We start from the raw sequence: 16017 nt of genomic DNA, 5'->3' as shown, positions 1-16017 counted from the left end.
CGAAACCATGTTTGAGGTTTGAGGTTCGACCCGTCCGAACTTATGACTTTTTAATTTTTACACTAATCCATCATTGGATGGGGTATACTTATTTCGTCATTCCATTTGTAACACATCGAAATATTTATCTGCGGCCCAACAAAGTACATGCAAGTATATACATATAAACCAATTATAGTTCACGAGCCTCTAGGGGGCGCAATTCTTATCCGATTTGACTGAAATAATGCACAATGACTTCTACATCTCCAATATTCAAACCAAGCTCCATAGCAATTTTTATCTCTATAGAGAGATACCGGGCAAAAAACTTGACAAGTGCGATCCATGGTGGAGGGCGATTCACGTGAAAAGAAAAATACAATAGATATGAAGAAAAAAAAAATACAATATATATGAAAATTCATGCCGATTAGAGCTCAATTCGTTTATGACGTACACAAGACAAGTCTTATGATCGTCTAATAGGAGCTTTAGATTTTAATAAGTATTATGATATATTTGATCTTTCCGAATATAGATATTCATTGAAAAGGAGAGTATAGTTTTCCTTTTCAATGAATATCTATCTTCGGAAAGATCAAATATATCATCACTTAAACACTGTTTAAACGGATCCTTTATTGAAACACCATGCTGTAAATGTATATTACAATAATAATAGTTTGTAAGTATATTTGTATCTATAGAGCGACAGAAAAAATCCAAGAGCAAAGCAGTCAACGAACGAGATGAAGATACAAAACAAAATACAAAACACCTCTAAACTGAATCTGTGCTGCATAGAACATGTGGTGGCAGGTTAAATGTTTTTTTTTCTTGCGTATGGATATATTATCGTTGTTTTTATATATTGGCTTGCATAGGATGGCTTTCAACAACAAATCTGTACTTTCGGTCGCCGATATTCAAAATAAATTTTTGCAAGAAAATTAACAAATTTCGTCGTCGTTTTTTCGACAAAAGTTTTAGTCTTTGCGTTAATAACATTTGAACAATATTCAATCATTTTCTTTGAATAATCAATTTTAAGTACTTCAAGTTTATTTTAAATTCTCTGTTTTTATAGGGATAAAATTGCTAGACTTTAGTTACCGTACTGATGGAGAAAAGGCCCAGCGTTTACTAACGTGCGAACTACATTCGTGGTCAAACCAGAGCTGTCTCTCGCTTGCTGTAGCAGCAAACCACAGAGCACTCCTGGCACATCCTTGTAGTCAAGTTATATTGGCTGATTTATGGATGGGAGGATTGCGAACAAGGAAAAATACAAATTTTAAGGTAGAAATCATCGCATATAACCAAGCGAGCTGCTGGCAAATCCCTAAATGATTTTCATTTATTTGTAGGTCATGCTGGGATTAATTCTGCCATTTTACATAAAACACCTGGACTTTAAATCAAAGGAAGAATTGCAGCAAATGCCTCAGACCGAGGAAGAACATTTGGAAAATCAAAACTTAGACAATGATGATTCAGATCGATCGCATCCCGATGCAGAGGTAAGTGGTTGCACTGAAAAGGTTTACAGGTTCGTTTTTATGTTATTTATCACTTTTTCCTCTTGAGAGAATTTGGATTTTCTTTTTTTGGGTGTCTTTTTAAGTCTCCCCTTGTATACATATTTTTCGTTAATACTTTAGTGTATTTTGGATTTACTTTCGTGCTATTTTTTTCGATGGTGTAACAATGTTCTGTTAAGTAAACTACTCTTTTTTCCTAATTGTTTGTGTACAAAACAATAATACCGATATTTATCTCCTATAGTAAACTTCTATCCCTCTACTTATTTATCATTATAAAGAACTTTTTGTTTAAGTAACTTTCGTTTGAGCAGTTTTTTAAGATGAGCCTACACAATTTTTTACATTTTTGTAATACAACTGCTGTTGCTACTACTTCTATTACCTCTATTATTGTCGTACTACTTATTTTCTAGAATCCACTTACAAAAGCGAAAAGATCGATTTCCTTGAAATATAGGATGGGCAGTAATAACAATAATGCAGAAAAGGTAGTAAATCAAACTATGTAATATTCGTACCTATTCTTGTGTATAAGTATTTGCCAGAAACTCTTTTACATACCTACTGGGTCCTTAACGAGGACCATATACACACTACCACACACCTTTATCTTTTTGTATATATAGATCACATACAGATGTAAATGATCAATAACAATAACCAATTTGTATTCTGTTTATTCTAATATTTTGTTATATTTGTTTTTTTTTTTCTTCATTACCTGTTTTTGTAAACATTCTACGTTTGAGGGGTGATAATGAAATGCTATCACTTGTAATTGTCCTTAAATGGTTTATATTTATATTATATTTTTGTTAAAATCCAAACTCCATCATATCAGAATATAGATTTCTAACCTTTGATTTTCGTGATTTGTCCAACTCGGTCTTATTTGTAGCATTTGATCATTCTCATGATACTGAGCTGTTATAGCATAACTGTCAATAACAACAATATATATAACAATCCTGCTTCATCAATTATGTTATGTACTATGCATCAGAGGAATAGGCTCGCTAACTACATCAACATTTAATCTTTTGGCATTCGAATTAATTGTCAAAGTCTCGTGATTTATCTGCGTGTGTAAGATGTAATTTCAGCTTTATATCAGCATATAGGCCTATTTTGGCTTTTGATTATTATTAATTTGTATTTCCGCGTATGCATGAACTGGTTGGAATTTCAATTCGCACATTTGAAGTTTTAAACTTAACAGTTAAAATGTCGGCACCAAATGTTGTGCAGATCGGTTGAAAATTCGTACACAAGGGGTCAAAGTTGACTACTTGGTATCTCTCCGACATCTTCTGAGCTTTTAAAGTACTAACCCGATTTATATGATTTTTTTTGGGAAAGAAAGCGCTTAAGCATACAAAAACTGCGCTACCGTGCCAACAATACTTATCAGCGCATGTATACGTGGCCGCTTCAGTACTGCTGATGGAATTTTAACTGTCAAACTTGTTTGAATTGGAATTGTTAAGATCAGATCCACTATGTTCGCCCCAGAAAAAGAGTTTAAACGAGAAAGAAGGCATAAAGTTCGGCCGGGCCGAACTTTCGATACCCGCCACCTCAGGTGTATATGTAAACCCCCTTTCGTCACAATCCGGTGAAAATTTGATAACTTATGCACCCAAATTCAATACGGATATTGAGTGGTCTAATAAATATAAGTCACTGTTGAATTTTGTATTAAAAATTTAACAAAATTGGGTAATAAATAAAAGTTTTATGAGCTTCAGACCCTTAATCGGCACATCGGTCTATATGACAGCTATATCTAAATACAGTCCGATCTTTACCATATTCAGGACTGATGTCGAGAGAACTAAAACTACCCACTGTTTCAAATTTCAGCGAAATCGGGTAATAAATAAAGCTTTTATGGGCTTCATACATTTTTTCGGCAGATCGGTATATATGGCAGTTATATATAAGTATAAACCGATGTGGACCATATGTCGATCAGATGCCGGGAGGCGTTAAACTACTCACTGTTTAAAATTTCAGTGAAATCGTTTAAAAATAAATCAATTTCAGCTCAATATCTCAATTTTTGAAGGCTGTAGAGTAATTACAACAGACGGCGGGCAGACGGACAGACACACGAACATCGTTAAATCGTCTTAGAATTTTACGACGATCCGAAATATATATATAATTGGTAGGGTCGGAAATTTATATTTCGATGTGTTGCAAACAGAATGACTAAATTAATAGGGGGTATATATATCCTACGGTGGTGGGTATAAAAAGCGAAAGAAATTTATGGCAGTTCGGTGCCGGTAAAGATCCGTCCAAAATGCTATTCGATGCCTTGCATTGGTCAATAATAGAATCTGTTCAGTCACACAGTCGCTTGAGCAGATTCCAAAAAGGCAAAGAGGTTCAGCCATAATCCTGTGCATTTTTCCCACAATAATAGGGCAGTGGCACAATGGTGATCAACCGTCTATAAAAGTGCCTTAACATCGATATTTTGCCAGATACACAGGGTAGTTGACATGAAGTGTTACCAATTACCAAACGACCATTCTTTTTTGTGTGAAAATATTTTTTGCTTCAAATGACAAAAAGTGTGTGCACCCAGAGAAATTAGTCTGCTGATAAGAGCAAACACTGTTTGCTGATATTAAAAACCTTGGAAATTCTCAATAACAATTGAAGCAATCTTATATATAAAAATCAATTTGTGTTTGTTTGTTTGTGTTCCTTATAGACTCAGAAATGGCTGAACCGATTTTCTTGAAATTTTCACTGATGGTGCATAATGATCCCATGGTGAAAATAGGGTACTATTGGGTTGCCCAAAAAGTAATTGCGGATCTAATAAAACTTAGAATGAACTTTAATCAAATATACTTTTTTACACTTTTTTTCTAAAGCAAGCTAAAAGTAACAGCTGATAACTGACAGAAGAAAGAATGCAATTACAGAGTCACAAGCTGTGAAAAAATTTTTCAACGCCGACTATATGAAAAATCCGCAATTACTTTTTGGGCAACCCAATACATTTTTTGATATCTGGGGTAAGGGGGAACGGACCCTCCCCCTTAAGTTTTAGAAACGCCAGATCTCGGAGATGTGTGGTGCGATTTAAGCGAAATTTTGTGTGCTCCCTAATAGTAACCTACAAACAAAAATTTAGTATCCAAATTTCGGATCGGATATCTAGGGGGGACTTCCCACCCTATAACCTACCAAACATATATTTAGACCAATCATGACAATATGCGACTCAAATGAAAGGTATTTAGAATAAGAAAACGTATCTGATATCCAATTGTCGGACCAAGTATTGGGGGGATCACCCTAACCCGCAAAACACCCCTAAATGTGACATATTTACCGACCATGCCAATATGGGACTCAAATGAAAGTTATATGCGAGTAGAATACGAATCTAATATCCGGACCACGTTTCTGGTCCCCAAACAGGACTTATTTACTGACCGTGGGAATATTTGATATCCAAATATGGGTTTGAGGGCCGCCTCTCCCAAAAACATCCCCCAAAAGGGAGAATTTTGTCATCCTTAAACTAGTTTTGCTAATCTTTGGCTGGAATCTTTAAAATTAGGACACCATTTTTTCAGTGTAGGATAGTTGTTGTAATTTTGTCATTCCGCTTACAGTACATCGCAAAATGTATCTCCAACCTATAAAGTCTTTTCTTAATCATCGTAAAAATATGGCTATGTCATATGTCTTTCTATTCACCTGAGTTTTGGAGTAGATATTTGTTTTGTACATATGCACTTTTCATTTGAAGATATAGACTGAATGTACTCCTTAAGCTTATAAGAGGAATATTTTATACCTGAATCAGATGAGCTGTGAATATTACTGCTTTACAGATTTTTTCACCTAACTTTTTGGTGCTCATAAAATTCCTCGATTTGGAGATATATAATAAATATTTTGCTGCTTTGTGTTTTAATTAGAAATATATCGATGTTCGTGGGTATTCAAATACAGCTCGGTCGAACTAAAGGCGTTTTTACCTGTTTGTGTTCGCTATTTTAGATATGTAGATAATAAAATGTGGCTTTTTACCGTGTTTTCATTTTGAAGACTAAACTCAATGAATATTTGATGTACAACTTGATGTTCCTTAATATTTTTATTTTGTTTGTACGAGTGTGTATGTGATTTTTTTATGGAATATCTGTGTTTTTCTCTTTCGCCCCTAAAAGTACAAATTATTGCAAATTGAATTGACATCACCATCCCCAAATTATAGTTTAACAAATTCTACCAATGTAAGTTTGTGTTTGCTATTTTTAGATGTGATAGAAATAATTAGAATATGCGCTTATTATCGATGTTGTATTTTGAGTTGCTCCTTAGAAGACAAGAGAAAATGTATGCACATCAAACATTTTATAGTGGCTGAAAATGTTCAATTATTATTGCATAATTAATGAAATTCCCATACCCATGAGTTATCATCTGACAAAGCCGGTATTTTTTCTTTTTGTTGAATTGAGCCGACCAACCACAGATATATCTGCTACATACAATGTCTTAGATATGTAAGTTCATGCTTGAAACACTTGAACTGTAAGGACAAGTTGCGATGCTAAGAAGCGAGTCCTATATACCCCATTCTCAGCAATTTTCGCTACCTAGTATAGTAACGACTCTAGGTTAAAATTGCAATTTAATTTCAGAAAAAAACCAAAAATCTTTATCAATTCCAATCATGATTTCCTTTTTGAAAATGGGAATACGTCGGCGAAAAGTGAAAATAGTTACATACCAACCATAATGCGAGGAATTCACAAGAATCAAAAAAAAAAAAAAATTATGTCACGAAACGATTACAACTACAATATTTGTAAATTAGTACAATTATATTTTACATTTTGTTGGACATGATTACAACATTTATTTTTATTATAAAACGACAATATGATGAAAATCTTATACTTTGTCGACTTTTCATAAAAAGATCAATAAAATCGTACACATTTCGATTTATTTTTTTCCATGAAAATGGGATGTTCACAATCATATCTCCATCAGATTCTCATCAGTTAGTTCTTAACACGCCCGGTGGGATTTAAGACTTAAAATCAATATAAGAGTTTCCTTTATAATAGTTATAATTTGATTTTTTTACACAAAAACTACGGGTAACATAGATTTATTTCAGCCGAAAAAACATTTAACTTAAGTTGGCTTAGGTTCGCTTGGAGAAGAGGGTGGGATTTATAAACCGCCCATGTCACTATGAACCTACATCTAAAGGTCGAAACAGAATGAGCTCGTTGAGCTTTGTTTTTGAGCGTCGCGTTGCAAGAATGCAACTCTGCACACAAATCCCATAAAAACAGCGCGGAAAAGTTAAAATATGTCAAATTTAAAGCTTAAAAGCGAGCGCTATTCTGTGCTGCCACACGTGAAGAAATGTTTTTAGTAGTCAAACTAATAAAATTGTTTAACTATTGCGAGCTGAGTTTTTATACGCACCCCGAAGGATGGGGTATATTCATTTTGTCATTCCGTTTGCAACACATCGAAATATCCGTTTCCGACCCTATAAAGTATATATATTCTTGATCAGCATAAAAATCTAAGACGATCTAGCCAAGTCCGTCTGTGTGTTGGAATCACGCCACAGTCTTTAAAAATTGAGATATTGAGTTGAAACTTGGCACAGAACCTTTTTTGACCATAAGCTGGTTAAGTTCGAAGAGGACTATATCTTGATATAGCCCCGATATAGGCCGATCCGCCGATTTTGGGTCTTGGCCCATAAAAGCAACATTTATTATCCGATTTTGCTGAAATTTGGGACAGTGAGTTGCGTTAGGCCACTTAATTTCCACCGATTGATTCAGATCCGGATATAGCTGCCAATAGACCGATCTCTCGATTTAAGGTCTTGAGCACATAAAAGTTGCATTTATTGTCCGAATTTGGAACAGTGAGTTGTGTTGAGCCCTTCGATATCCTTCTTGTATTTGGCAGATCGGTCCAGATTTGGATATAGCTGCCATATAAACCGATCTCTCGATTTAAAGTCTTGATCCCATAAAAGTCACATTTATTGTCCGATTTCGCTGAAATTTGGGACAGTGAATTGGTTCATATTTGGATGTAGCTGCCATATAAACCCATATCTTGATTTAAAGTCTTGGTCCCATAAAAGGCACATTTATAATCCGATTTCGCTCAAATTTGAAACAGTGACTTATGTAAGGCTTTTCTACATATGTATTGTATATGGTTCAAATCGGTCTATATTTGGATATTGAAAATTTGAACAGTGAATTGTCCTTATTAGACTACTCAATATCCATGTCGAATTTGGTCCAAATCGGACCATATTTCGAGAAAACTGCTATGGGGGCATAAATTATGCATTTTCACCGGATTTACATGGTTTACATATATACCCGAGGTGGTGGGTATCCAAAGTTCGGCCCGGCCGAACCTAACGCCTTTTTACTTGTTTACATTTGTGTGCAGAGTTGCATCTATCAACGCGACATGGGAGAAGTCACTGTACAAAATTTGTGCCAAATCGAAATAGAATTGCGCTATCAAGAAGTCAAGATCCCTGATCAGTTTATATGGCAGCTATATCAGGTTATGTACCTATTTGTGCCATACTCGTCACAGATTTTTGAAGTCATATCAAAATATCTCATGCAAAATTTTATCCAAACCGCCCTCAAGCGGCTCAATAAGTTAAGATCCAAGATCGGTTTATATGGCACCTATACCAGGTTATGGACCGATTTGGTCCAAATCGGTCCATAACCAAAACACCACGTGCAAAATTACAGCCAAATCGGATAAGAATTGCGCCTTCTAAAATCTCAAGAAGTCAAGACCCAAGACCGGTTTATATGGCAGCTATATAAAAACATGGACCAATTTGGCCCATTTACAATCCCAACCGACCTACACTAGTAAAAAGTATTTGTGCAAAATTTCAAGCGGCTAGCTTACTCTTTCAAAAGTTAGCGTGCTTTCGACAGACTGATGGACGGACGGACATAGCTATTTCGACTTAAAATGTCGCGACGGTCAAGAATATATACATTATGGGGAATGACGTAATTGGTATACCCCTATCCTATGGTGGAGGGTATAAATGCGGATATTAATCCACCCTATGCCACTATAAACATACACCTAAGCCGGTAATCGGATTTGTGTGTGCTGTAAACACCAGAAAGTAAACTGGAGAAAAAAACTCAGGAGTTCCATGCTACTCGAGTCTGGTATTGTGTCACCACCTATCTGCCGGTGTCAGTTCACCGCGAAAGCTGGGCAATGACATAGAATATGCTCCAACGCACAGTGGGATGAGGAAAAAAGTAAGTGGAAATAGTTCTTTCATTTTCGAAATGATAACGATATATTCATGAAATTTCACATGGTTATAGCTAGGGTGTTAACCTGCTTATGCGCAAAACTTCAGGGGCCTAAAGGGCCCGACATTGGATTAGTGTGCCTTCAAGGTTTGTACCCTCCGCCCTACAAAATTTTGTTCGGGCTGCCAAAGGCGCATTTTAATCCGATTTTTAAATTGTTTATGTATTTTGGTGTAAACTGCTCAAAAACCCCTGTTCGTTTGTCTTTAACAGTGTCCAAAAAATTCGACTTTAATTTTTCAAAATTTTGCAGATTCTAATCGTTTATTTTGTTGCCTGTGAGGGCATTTCTAAACGGATTTAAATTTTTTATACTGATTTGGAATGGTTCAATTTACAATATTTTTGCCGCGAGTTACAAATCTACAGCCATTTTAACTCTCTCTTTTTTTTCTCTATCAACCAACGCGCAAGATAGGACGGAGTAAAGTAATTTTTACACTATTTAAGTAATGGGTCAGCAAATCGTTGGTGTGACAACAAGCAGCACTGAGTCTTCCGTGCATTAAAATCCACTCGATTCAATCGACCCCACTCAGAAATGGCCAGCAAATCCTAGCAGATTGTAACATCCATAACCCGCCTCTTGTCCTCAATCTCTCGAAGACTCGGCCTATGGTCGAATGACAGAGATAACTGTCATCCGCAAATAAGTAGATCGGAAACGATGTCGGACCCAACAGATCGTTGATGAAAATAAGAAAAAGAGAAGAAGAAAGAACAGAACTCTGGGGTACACCTGCTGTCAATTTATGCTCATTGGATGAGAACCCATCTATAACCTGGTTGTTACAACCCTTATCGCCAGTTTACTGACCTAAAGATGTTAACTATCGACGTTCTCGCTTTAACACCATACCACTTCACGCATTGCGTGATCGCACGGATCTCCGCTTGCAGAACCTTATTTTGGCCAAACAGTCGAAAACAGACCTCAGTCCCTGGGTTGTAAATCTAAGCTCCCAGATTCTTTCTGTCCTCTAGCTTTTATACATCCGTATAGCATTAACATCTGGCTATGGCTATACCAGAGTTCCGTTAATCCAATACTTGGAGGACCCACTAGTCGAAAAGAAATTCACATTGGACGTCCTCGCGTACCACCCCACGTATTTCGTGATCGCCCGCATTTTCACCGGCAGGTCCGTGTTATAGTCAGACAGCCGGTAAGTCCTCTGTCGTCAAGCGTTGATCCATCCGTGGAGCATGAACTTCCAGATGGCAATACAAGAGTTCCTTCAATCCACTTCGTCTCAGCTCAGGTATCCGGCAGTGGCTGCCTCGTATTTATGATTTTTTATAATATGTATGTCTATGGTTCAAACATCTCTAGCGGTTTCTAGTGCCCTAATGGACGTGGTGCTCATCGCCCACCTATGTTAAGATTACGTTCGTTTTTCACAGTTGCAAACACATGTTTTTTGCGATGACTTTTTTGAAATACCAGAAGGGAAATACCAGATGAGGGAATGTCCTGCTGAATGAAATCTGCAAGTTTTTTTGCTTAAAAATGTTTCATCTTAAAAAGTATTCTCGAAAATTTCGCGAAAAGTTAACATAGTATCAACCTTAAGACCGTATTTTTGATGACGGAGCACTCTAAGTCATGAAAGACCGTATTTTTGATGACGGAGCACTCTGAGTCAAACAAGACATTTACGCTAACCATTCCGATTTTTTTAACCTCCACCATAGGATGACGGGCAAAAAATTTCGTCATTCCGTTTGTAACGCATAGAAATATTGACGTGATATCCAACAAAGTATATATATATATATATATATGTAGTATATATATATATATATATATATATATATATATATATATATATATATATATATATATATATATATATATATATATATTCTTGATCTTCTTGACATTCTAAAAATGAGCTATATCGGCCCATGTTTTGATAGCTGCCATATAAACCGATATTGGATCTTGACTTTTTGAGCCTGTAGAGGGTGAAATTCCAAAGTATGGTTAAAATCAATCAATAAACTGATATTGCTCCCATATATATATATATATATATATATATATATTCTTGATCTTCTTGACATTCTAAAAATGAGCTATATCGGCCCATGTTTTGATAGCTGCCATATAAACCGATATTGGATCTTGACTTTTTGAGCCTGTAGAGGGTGAAATTCCAAAGTATGGTTAAAATCAATCAATAAACTGATATTGCTCCCATATACACCGATTTCGGATGTTGACTTCTTCAGCGGCTATAGGGCGTAACTATTATCCGATTGTGATGGAAAATTGCATGAATTGTTTTTTTTCAACAACTGTGCCCAGTAAGGTCTAAATCTATTCATAACCTTATATAGCTCCCATATAAACCGATCTCGGATCTTGACTTCTTGAGCCGCTAGAGGGCGCAATTATTACCTGAAATGAACTGAAATTTTCCATAAAGTGTTTTGTTTTAACTTCTAACGACTGCGCCAAATTTGTTCTCAATCGGTTTATAACTTGCCGTATAAAACAATCTCCCGATTATACACTCAAAAAAAAGTTGTTACCAAACGTGCTCATTTCAGTTCGATACAGTATTGGTAGTAAAGCAACACAAAAACAATACCGGATGGCATGGATGAACCATAAAATAGTTAGTACCGTTTGGTATTATTATTATTTCCGAACTAATATTAATCTGTTACTAGTTTTATCACCACACTGTTATTAGTCTATGTACCAATCAGTTGTTGATTACTTCAACCCCTTATGAATAAAAAAATAAACCATTGAGAATAATTTTAATCTAATTTTATTTTGATTATTTATGTTAATAATTATAAAATGTAATGTTACACCGTGACCAACCAAAATTCTTTGTATTCAGAAATTGATTCCTTATCCATAAGTGGTTTTCATTTGAATACACCAACACAGCATCGTTTTCCACACAAGAGACTAGAATGTTTTTGATGAAGAATTTCCTTAGTATTTGTACAATTTCCATTTTCACCGGATTCGAGTATTTGAACAGGTTTTTACGCACTCAAATTGTATTAAAACATTTAATTTATTTGTTTAACACGTATTTTATAATGGCGACAACATTTCAAGTGCAAAGCTCAACAACACTTCTGGCGCGATGCCAAGAATACAAATGTGACTCCGTCAATTCTTAGTAGCCTCCATTGTCTGGCATTGAATTGATACCAAATGGTATTTAAAATCTTTTCCAATGATGCGTACAAAATAATACTAGCCGGCATTGGCAAAGTATCATCAGTATTCTATCAGTGTACTAGTTATGCCTCAAGATGGTGCATTTTTTATCCGATTTAGCTGATATTTTGCACAACGGCTTCTTCTATGACCTTAAATATACGTGTTAAATATAGTCCAAATCAGTTCATAACCTGATATAGCTCCTAATAAACAGTTCTCCCGACTTTATTTCTTGAGCCACTATAGAGCGCATTCTTATTTGATTTGGCTGAAATTTTGCACAATGGCCTCCACTTTGGTCTTCAATACCCAAACCTATTATGATGCCAATCGGTTCATAACTCGGTATAGCTCCAATAGTATAGCAATTCTTATCCATTATCCTTTGTTTGCCTATAAAGAGACATCGGGCAAAGAACTTGGGAAATCCAATCCAAGTAAAAGTTATTACGCTTTTATTTGTCTTTTTTTTTGGTTTGGCATTCATAGTGACTTTAAATAAATAAATTGAGTTCTCAAATTGGATAAGAATTGCGCTCTCTAGTGACTCAAAAAGTCAAGATCCATGGTCGGTTTATATGGCAGCTATATCAAAACATGGACCGATATGGCCCATTTACAATCCCAACCGACCTACACTAATAAGAACTATTCTTGAAACATTTCAAGCGGACGGACATGGCAAGATCGACTTAAAATGACATGACGATCAAGAATATATATATACTTTTTGGGGTCTCAAAGGAATTTTTCGTGGAGTTACAAACAGAATGACGAAATTAGTATCTCCCATCCTATGGTGGAAGGTATAAAAATAAGTTGCAGAAAATGTATCCAGTGCAAGTCTGTTTGTTTGATATCTTATAGTAACACCGATTGGCAACGTCTCAAAACAAAAAGAAGAAAAGATTGAAAAATTAGCAAAACATGCGATCGCAAAGAAGACGATTAAAATGTTTTTTATATTTTGCACTCAATTTTTTAAATAATGGTTTAAATTTTGTTCTACCATTCACAATAGGGATATTTTTACAGGTGGCAAAACTTAATTGTAAGATACATATCATGGCAATCCTGAAGACTGAAGTTCTCCATAACTTTCATTGATAATCGTTGTACTGGATAGATGTCATTCCATACAATTTTTGCTACACTGCACTACATAGTACAAATATTTCAAGCAAACCATAAGGATTGCATTATAAAATGTGTTCCCATTAATTACAATTGTCTTTGGGTGCTGAGATTTCTTTACAAGTCCACCGAGGGCTACTCGTCGAATTTGAAGATGACTTTGGGCTTCTAATATTCAGTCCTATTTTATTCTGTCGCACAATAAAATCAATTATTTGTATATTACAATCATGTTGATGTCAAGCAACTGTAGATGCGTAAAGTAGTTATGTCCATAAACGTAAGATTTTATTTTATTTTATGTTCACTTTTCAAATTAGAACTCAACAAACCACAGGCGTTACAACACAAACTTCATAGTTTGGAAACAACTACACTCTCAGTTTCTTAGGAAAAAATTATGTTTTATGCAGCAAGTTGTGTATAAGTAATTAATTATGTTATTATTAGCAAAACTTAGCTCGTCAGTTTCTTTGTTTGTGTCTTAGCACCACAATTGATAGAAGAAAAAAAAAAACAACAAAACAAATCAAAACAAAAAGAATCAATTAATGAATGAATGAATGAATGATTAATAAATAGTTGAGAAACAAGAACTAGTTCCTTAAAATGAGTTATAATACGATTTTGATTGATCCCATGAAACTCCGCATTGAAACCTTTGCAGGCACTTTTGGCGGACACATATTCATTGCGTGATACCAAAGTTCATGAAAACGGAAAAGTGAGTAAAAAGCATTTTGTTCTCAACCGCTTCATATATTTCATTTACATCTACATTCAAGCGCATAAGGAAAGTTCATTTCATTTCTATTGGTATTGGTAAAATTTCTTTTGTTATCTTGATTTTATAGTTTTGTCCACGAGTTAATGTTTCTTATTATGGCAGAGGAAACACTTATCCTTTTTGCTTATCTAAGAATTCGTAATCTGCTACACACATACACACACGCACTCAATCACATATATACTCTCAAAATCTTCAACACTACTTTTCTTCGACTTCAACAGCTTGGTATTAAGTATGGTAATTTTATGCTCCACCCCACTTGAGATGTACATTTTTAGTTTTTCTAGCTCCTTTTGAAGACGTCCCCAGTAGTAGATATAAGCATCATTTATTCGTAACAAAGTATGAGTAGTTTTTTATCATCTAGTCTAGAAAAACTATCTAAGTTTTGTTATTGAAATTGTTATCAACTATCGGCATCCGGTCAGCAGTATATATAAATAATAATACGTATTGATGATTGGCTTTTGTATGTATATTGTAGACATCATAATGTTCATAAGGGTTGAAGCTGTTTTAGATTTTTAACGTCAAAGGTAAATACATGTGGATGTGATACGTGATATAAAATCAATAGCCCATACATGGGAGCTATTCGAATTTATTCAAATGTTGATACATTAGTCAGTTTAAGGTTTACATGGGTTCAATATCTTACAAGTTCCTCGTTTCTAAAGGGGTTTCCAACAAAAGGTTTTATTTTAATGTTTGACACTCGAAAAGTAGAAATACGCCGTTTTCAACAAGTTAGGAAAGAAAACTCGAAGTCAGTGTCGTAATCTCAACCAATTGAAATAAAATTCTTTAGAAATATCACCAGTCACATGAGAGCGGCTTATCAAATTGCGTAAGGAACGGTTAAATAATAATCACATTTTGACAATACTTTTCAAAATCGGACGAAGATATATGTAGATGGGAGCTATAGGCTTTGTGCAAAATTTTGAGAAGATGAATTCATAAATGCGCTTGCAATGGCTCTAAATATGAAAATCGAGCCATACATATACACGGGAGCTACATGTAAATCTGAAACGATCTTTATGAAAATAATTAGTAGCTGTAGAGTCTTACTTTACTTGGCTATGACAGAATATTTGTTCCACTAGCCGAACGTAGAATAGCGTTCCAAGCGCCTCGATCTTTTGCGCTCATTCTAAAATCTCTGACACCAAGTTTCGAGGTGTCTCCCACCACTTGATCTTTCGATCGGGCTTTTGGTCTTCCCGGTTTGCGTGTACTACCGTGTTTGCCTTCAAAAGACTTCTTTGCTGGAGCTTCTTCATCCATTCTGACAACATGACCTAGCCAACGCAGCCGTTGTATTTTGATGCGTGTAACTATGCTATGCGACGTGGTTCATACGTCGCCTATATTCTTCATTAACGCAAACTGGTCCATAAATTTTGCAAAGAATCCTCTCAAATACTCCAAGCCCAGCCTCATCTGCTTTCACAAGTACCCATGCTTCAGAACCATATAACAGCACGGGTAGTATCAGTGTCTCGTATAGTGTAATCTTCGTCTGCCGAGAGGTGGCCTTGTTTCTTAACTGCTTACTTAATCCAAAGTATCATCTGTTTGCCAGTATTATTCTTCGCTTAATCTCAAAACTGGTGTCATTCGTTTCGATTACTGCGGTGCCGAGGTAGATAAAGTTACTGACTTTCTCAAAGTTGTGGTTCCCAACTTTCTCCATTTTCTTTATCTGCTCGCTTGTGCAAGGCTTTTTGAGAGTTGAAACCATCCATTTCGTCTTAGCTCCATTTACTGCCAGACCCATTTTCACTGACTGTCTTTCGATTCTTTCAAAGGCTGCAGTTCATCTTCTTCCGGTGACCGACCTATGATATCGATGTCGTTGGCATAGGCGAGTAGAATGTGTTATCTTGTGATTAGTGTGCCATATATATTCACATCTGCATCTCGTATAATCTTCTCCAGCAGGATATTAAAGAGATCACACGATAGACTGTC

At 35.5% G+C, this 16017-nt stretch overlaps 1 protein-coding gene across 16 annotated transcripts in view; it reads left to right on the top strand.

Moving 5' to 3' along the window:
• Positions 1 to 16017, top strand: part of LOC106088760 (transient receptor potential cation channel trpm) — a 572136-nt gene that overhangs the window by 490575 nt on the left and 65544 nt on the right. For 9 of the 16 annotated variants that reach the window (XM_059369571.1, XM_059369569.1, XM_059369573.1 and 6 more), the window contains 4 exons: positions 1070 to 1281; positions 1350 to 1502; positions 1940 to 2014; positions 13918 to 13974. In XM_059369571.1, coding sequence (XP_059225554.1) covers positions 1070 to 1281; positions 1350 to 1502; positions 1940 to 2014; positions 13918 to 13974 — 497 coding nt within the window. The remainder of the gene's footprint in view (positions 1 to 1069; positions 1282 to 1349; positions 1503 to 1939; positions 2015 to 13917; positions 13975 to 16017) is intronic. The other 7 variants (XM_059369566.1, XM_059369564.1, XM_059369562.1 and 4 more) reach the window with 3 other exon arrangements.

Source organism: Stomoxys calcitrans, chromosome 5 (assembly GCF_963082655.1).
Source record: "Stomoxys calcitrans chromosome 5, idStoCalc2.1, whole genome shotgun sequence".
In the NCBI taxonomy this organism is placed as follows: domain Eukaryota; kingdom Metazoa; phylum Arthropoda; class Insecta; order Diptera; family Muscidae; genus Stomoxys; species Stomoxys calcitrans.
This window is presented reverse-complemented; position numbering and strand designations above follow the sequence as displayed.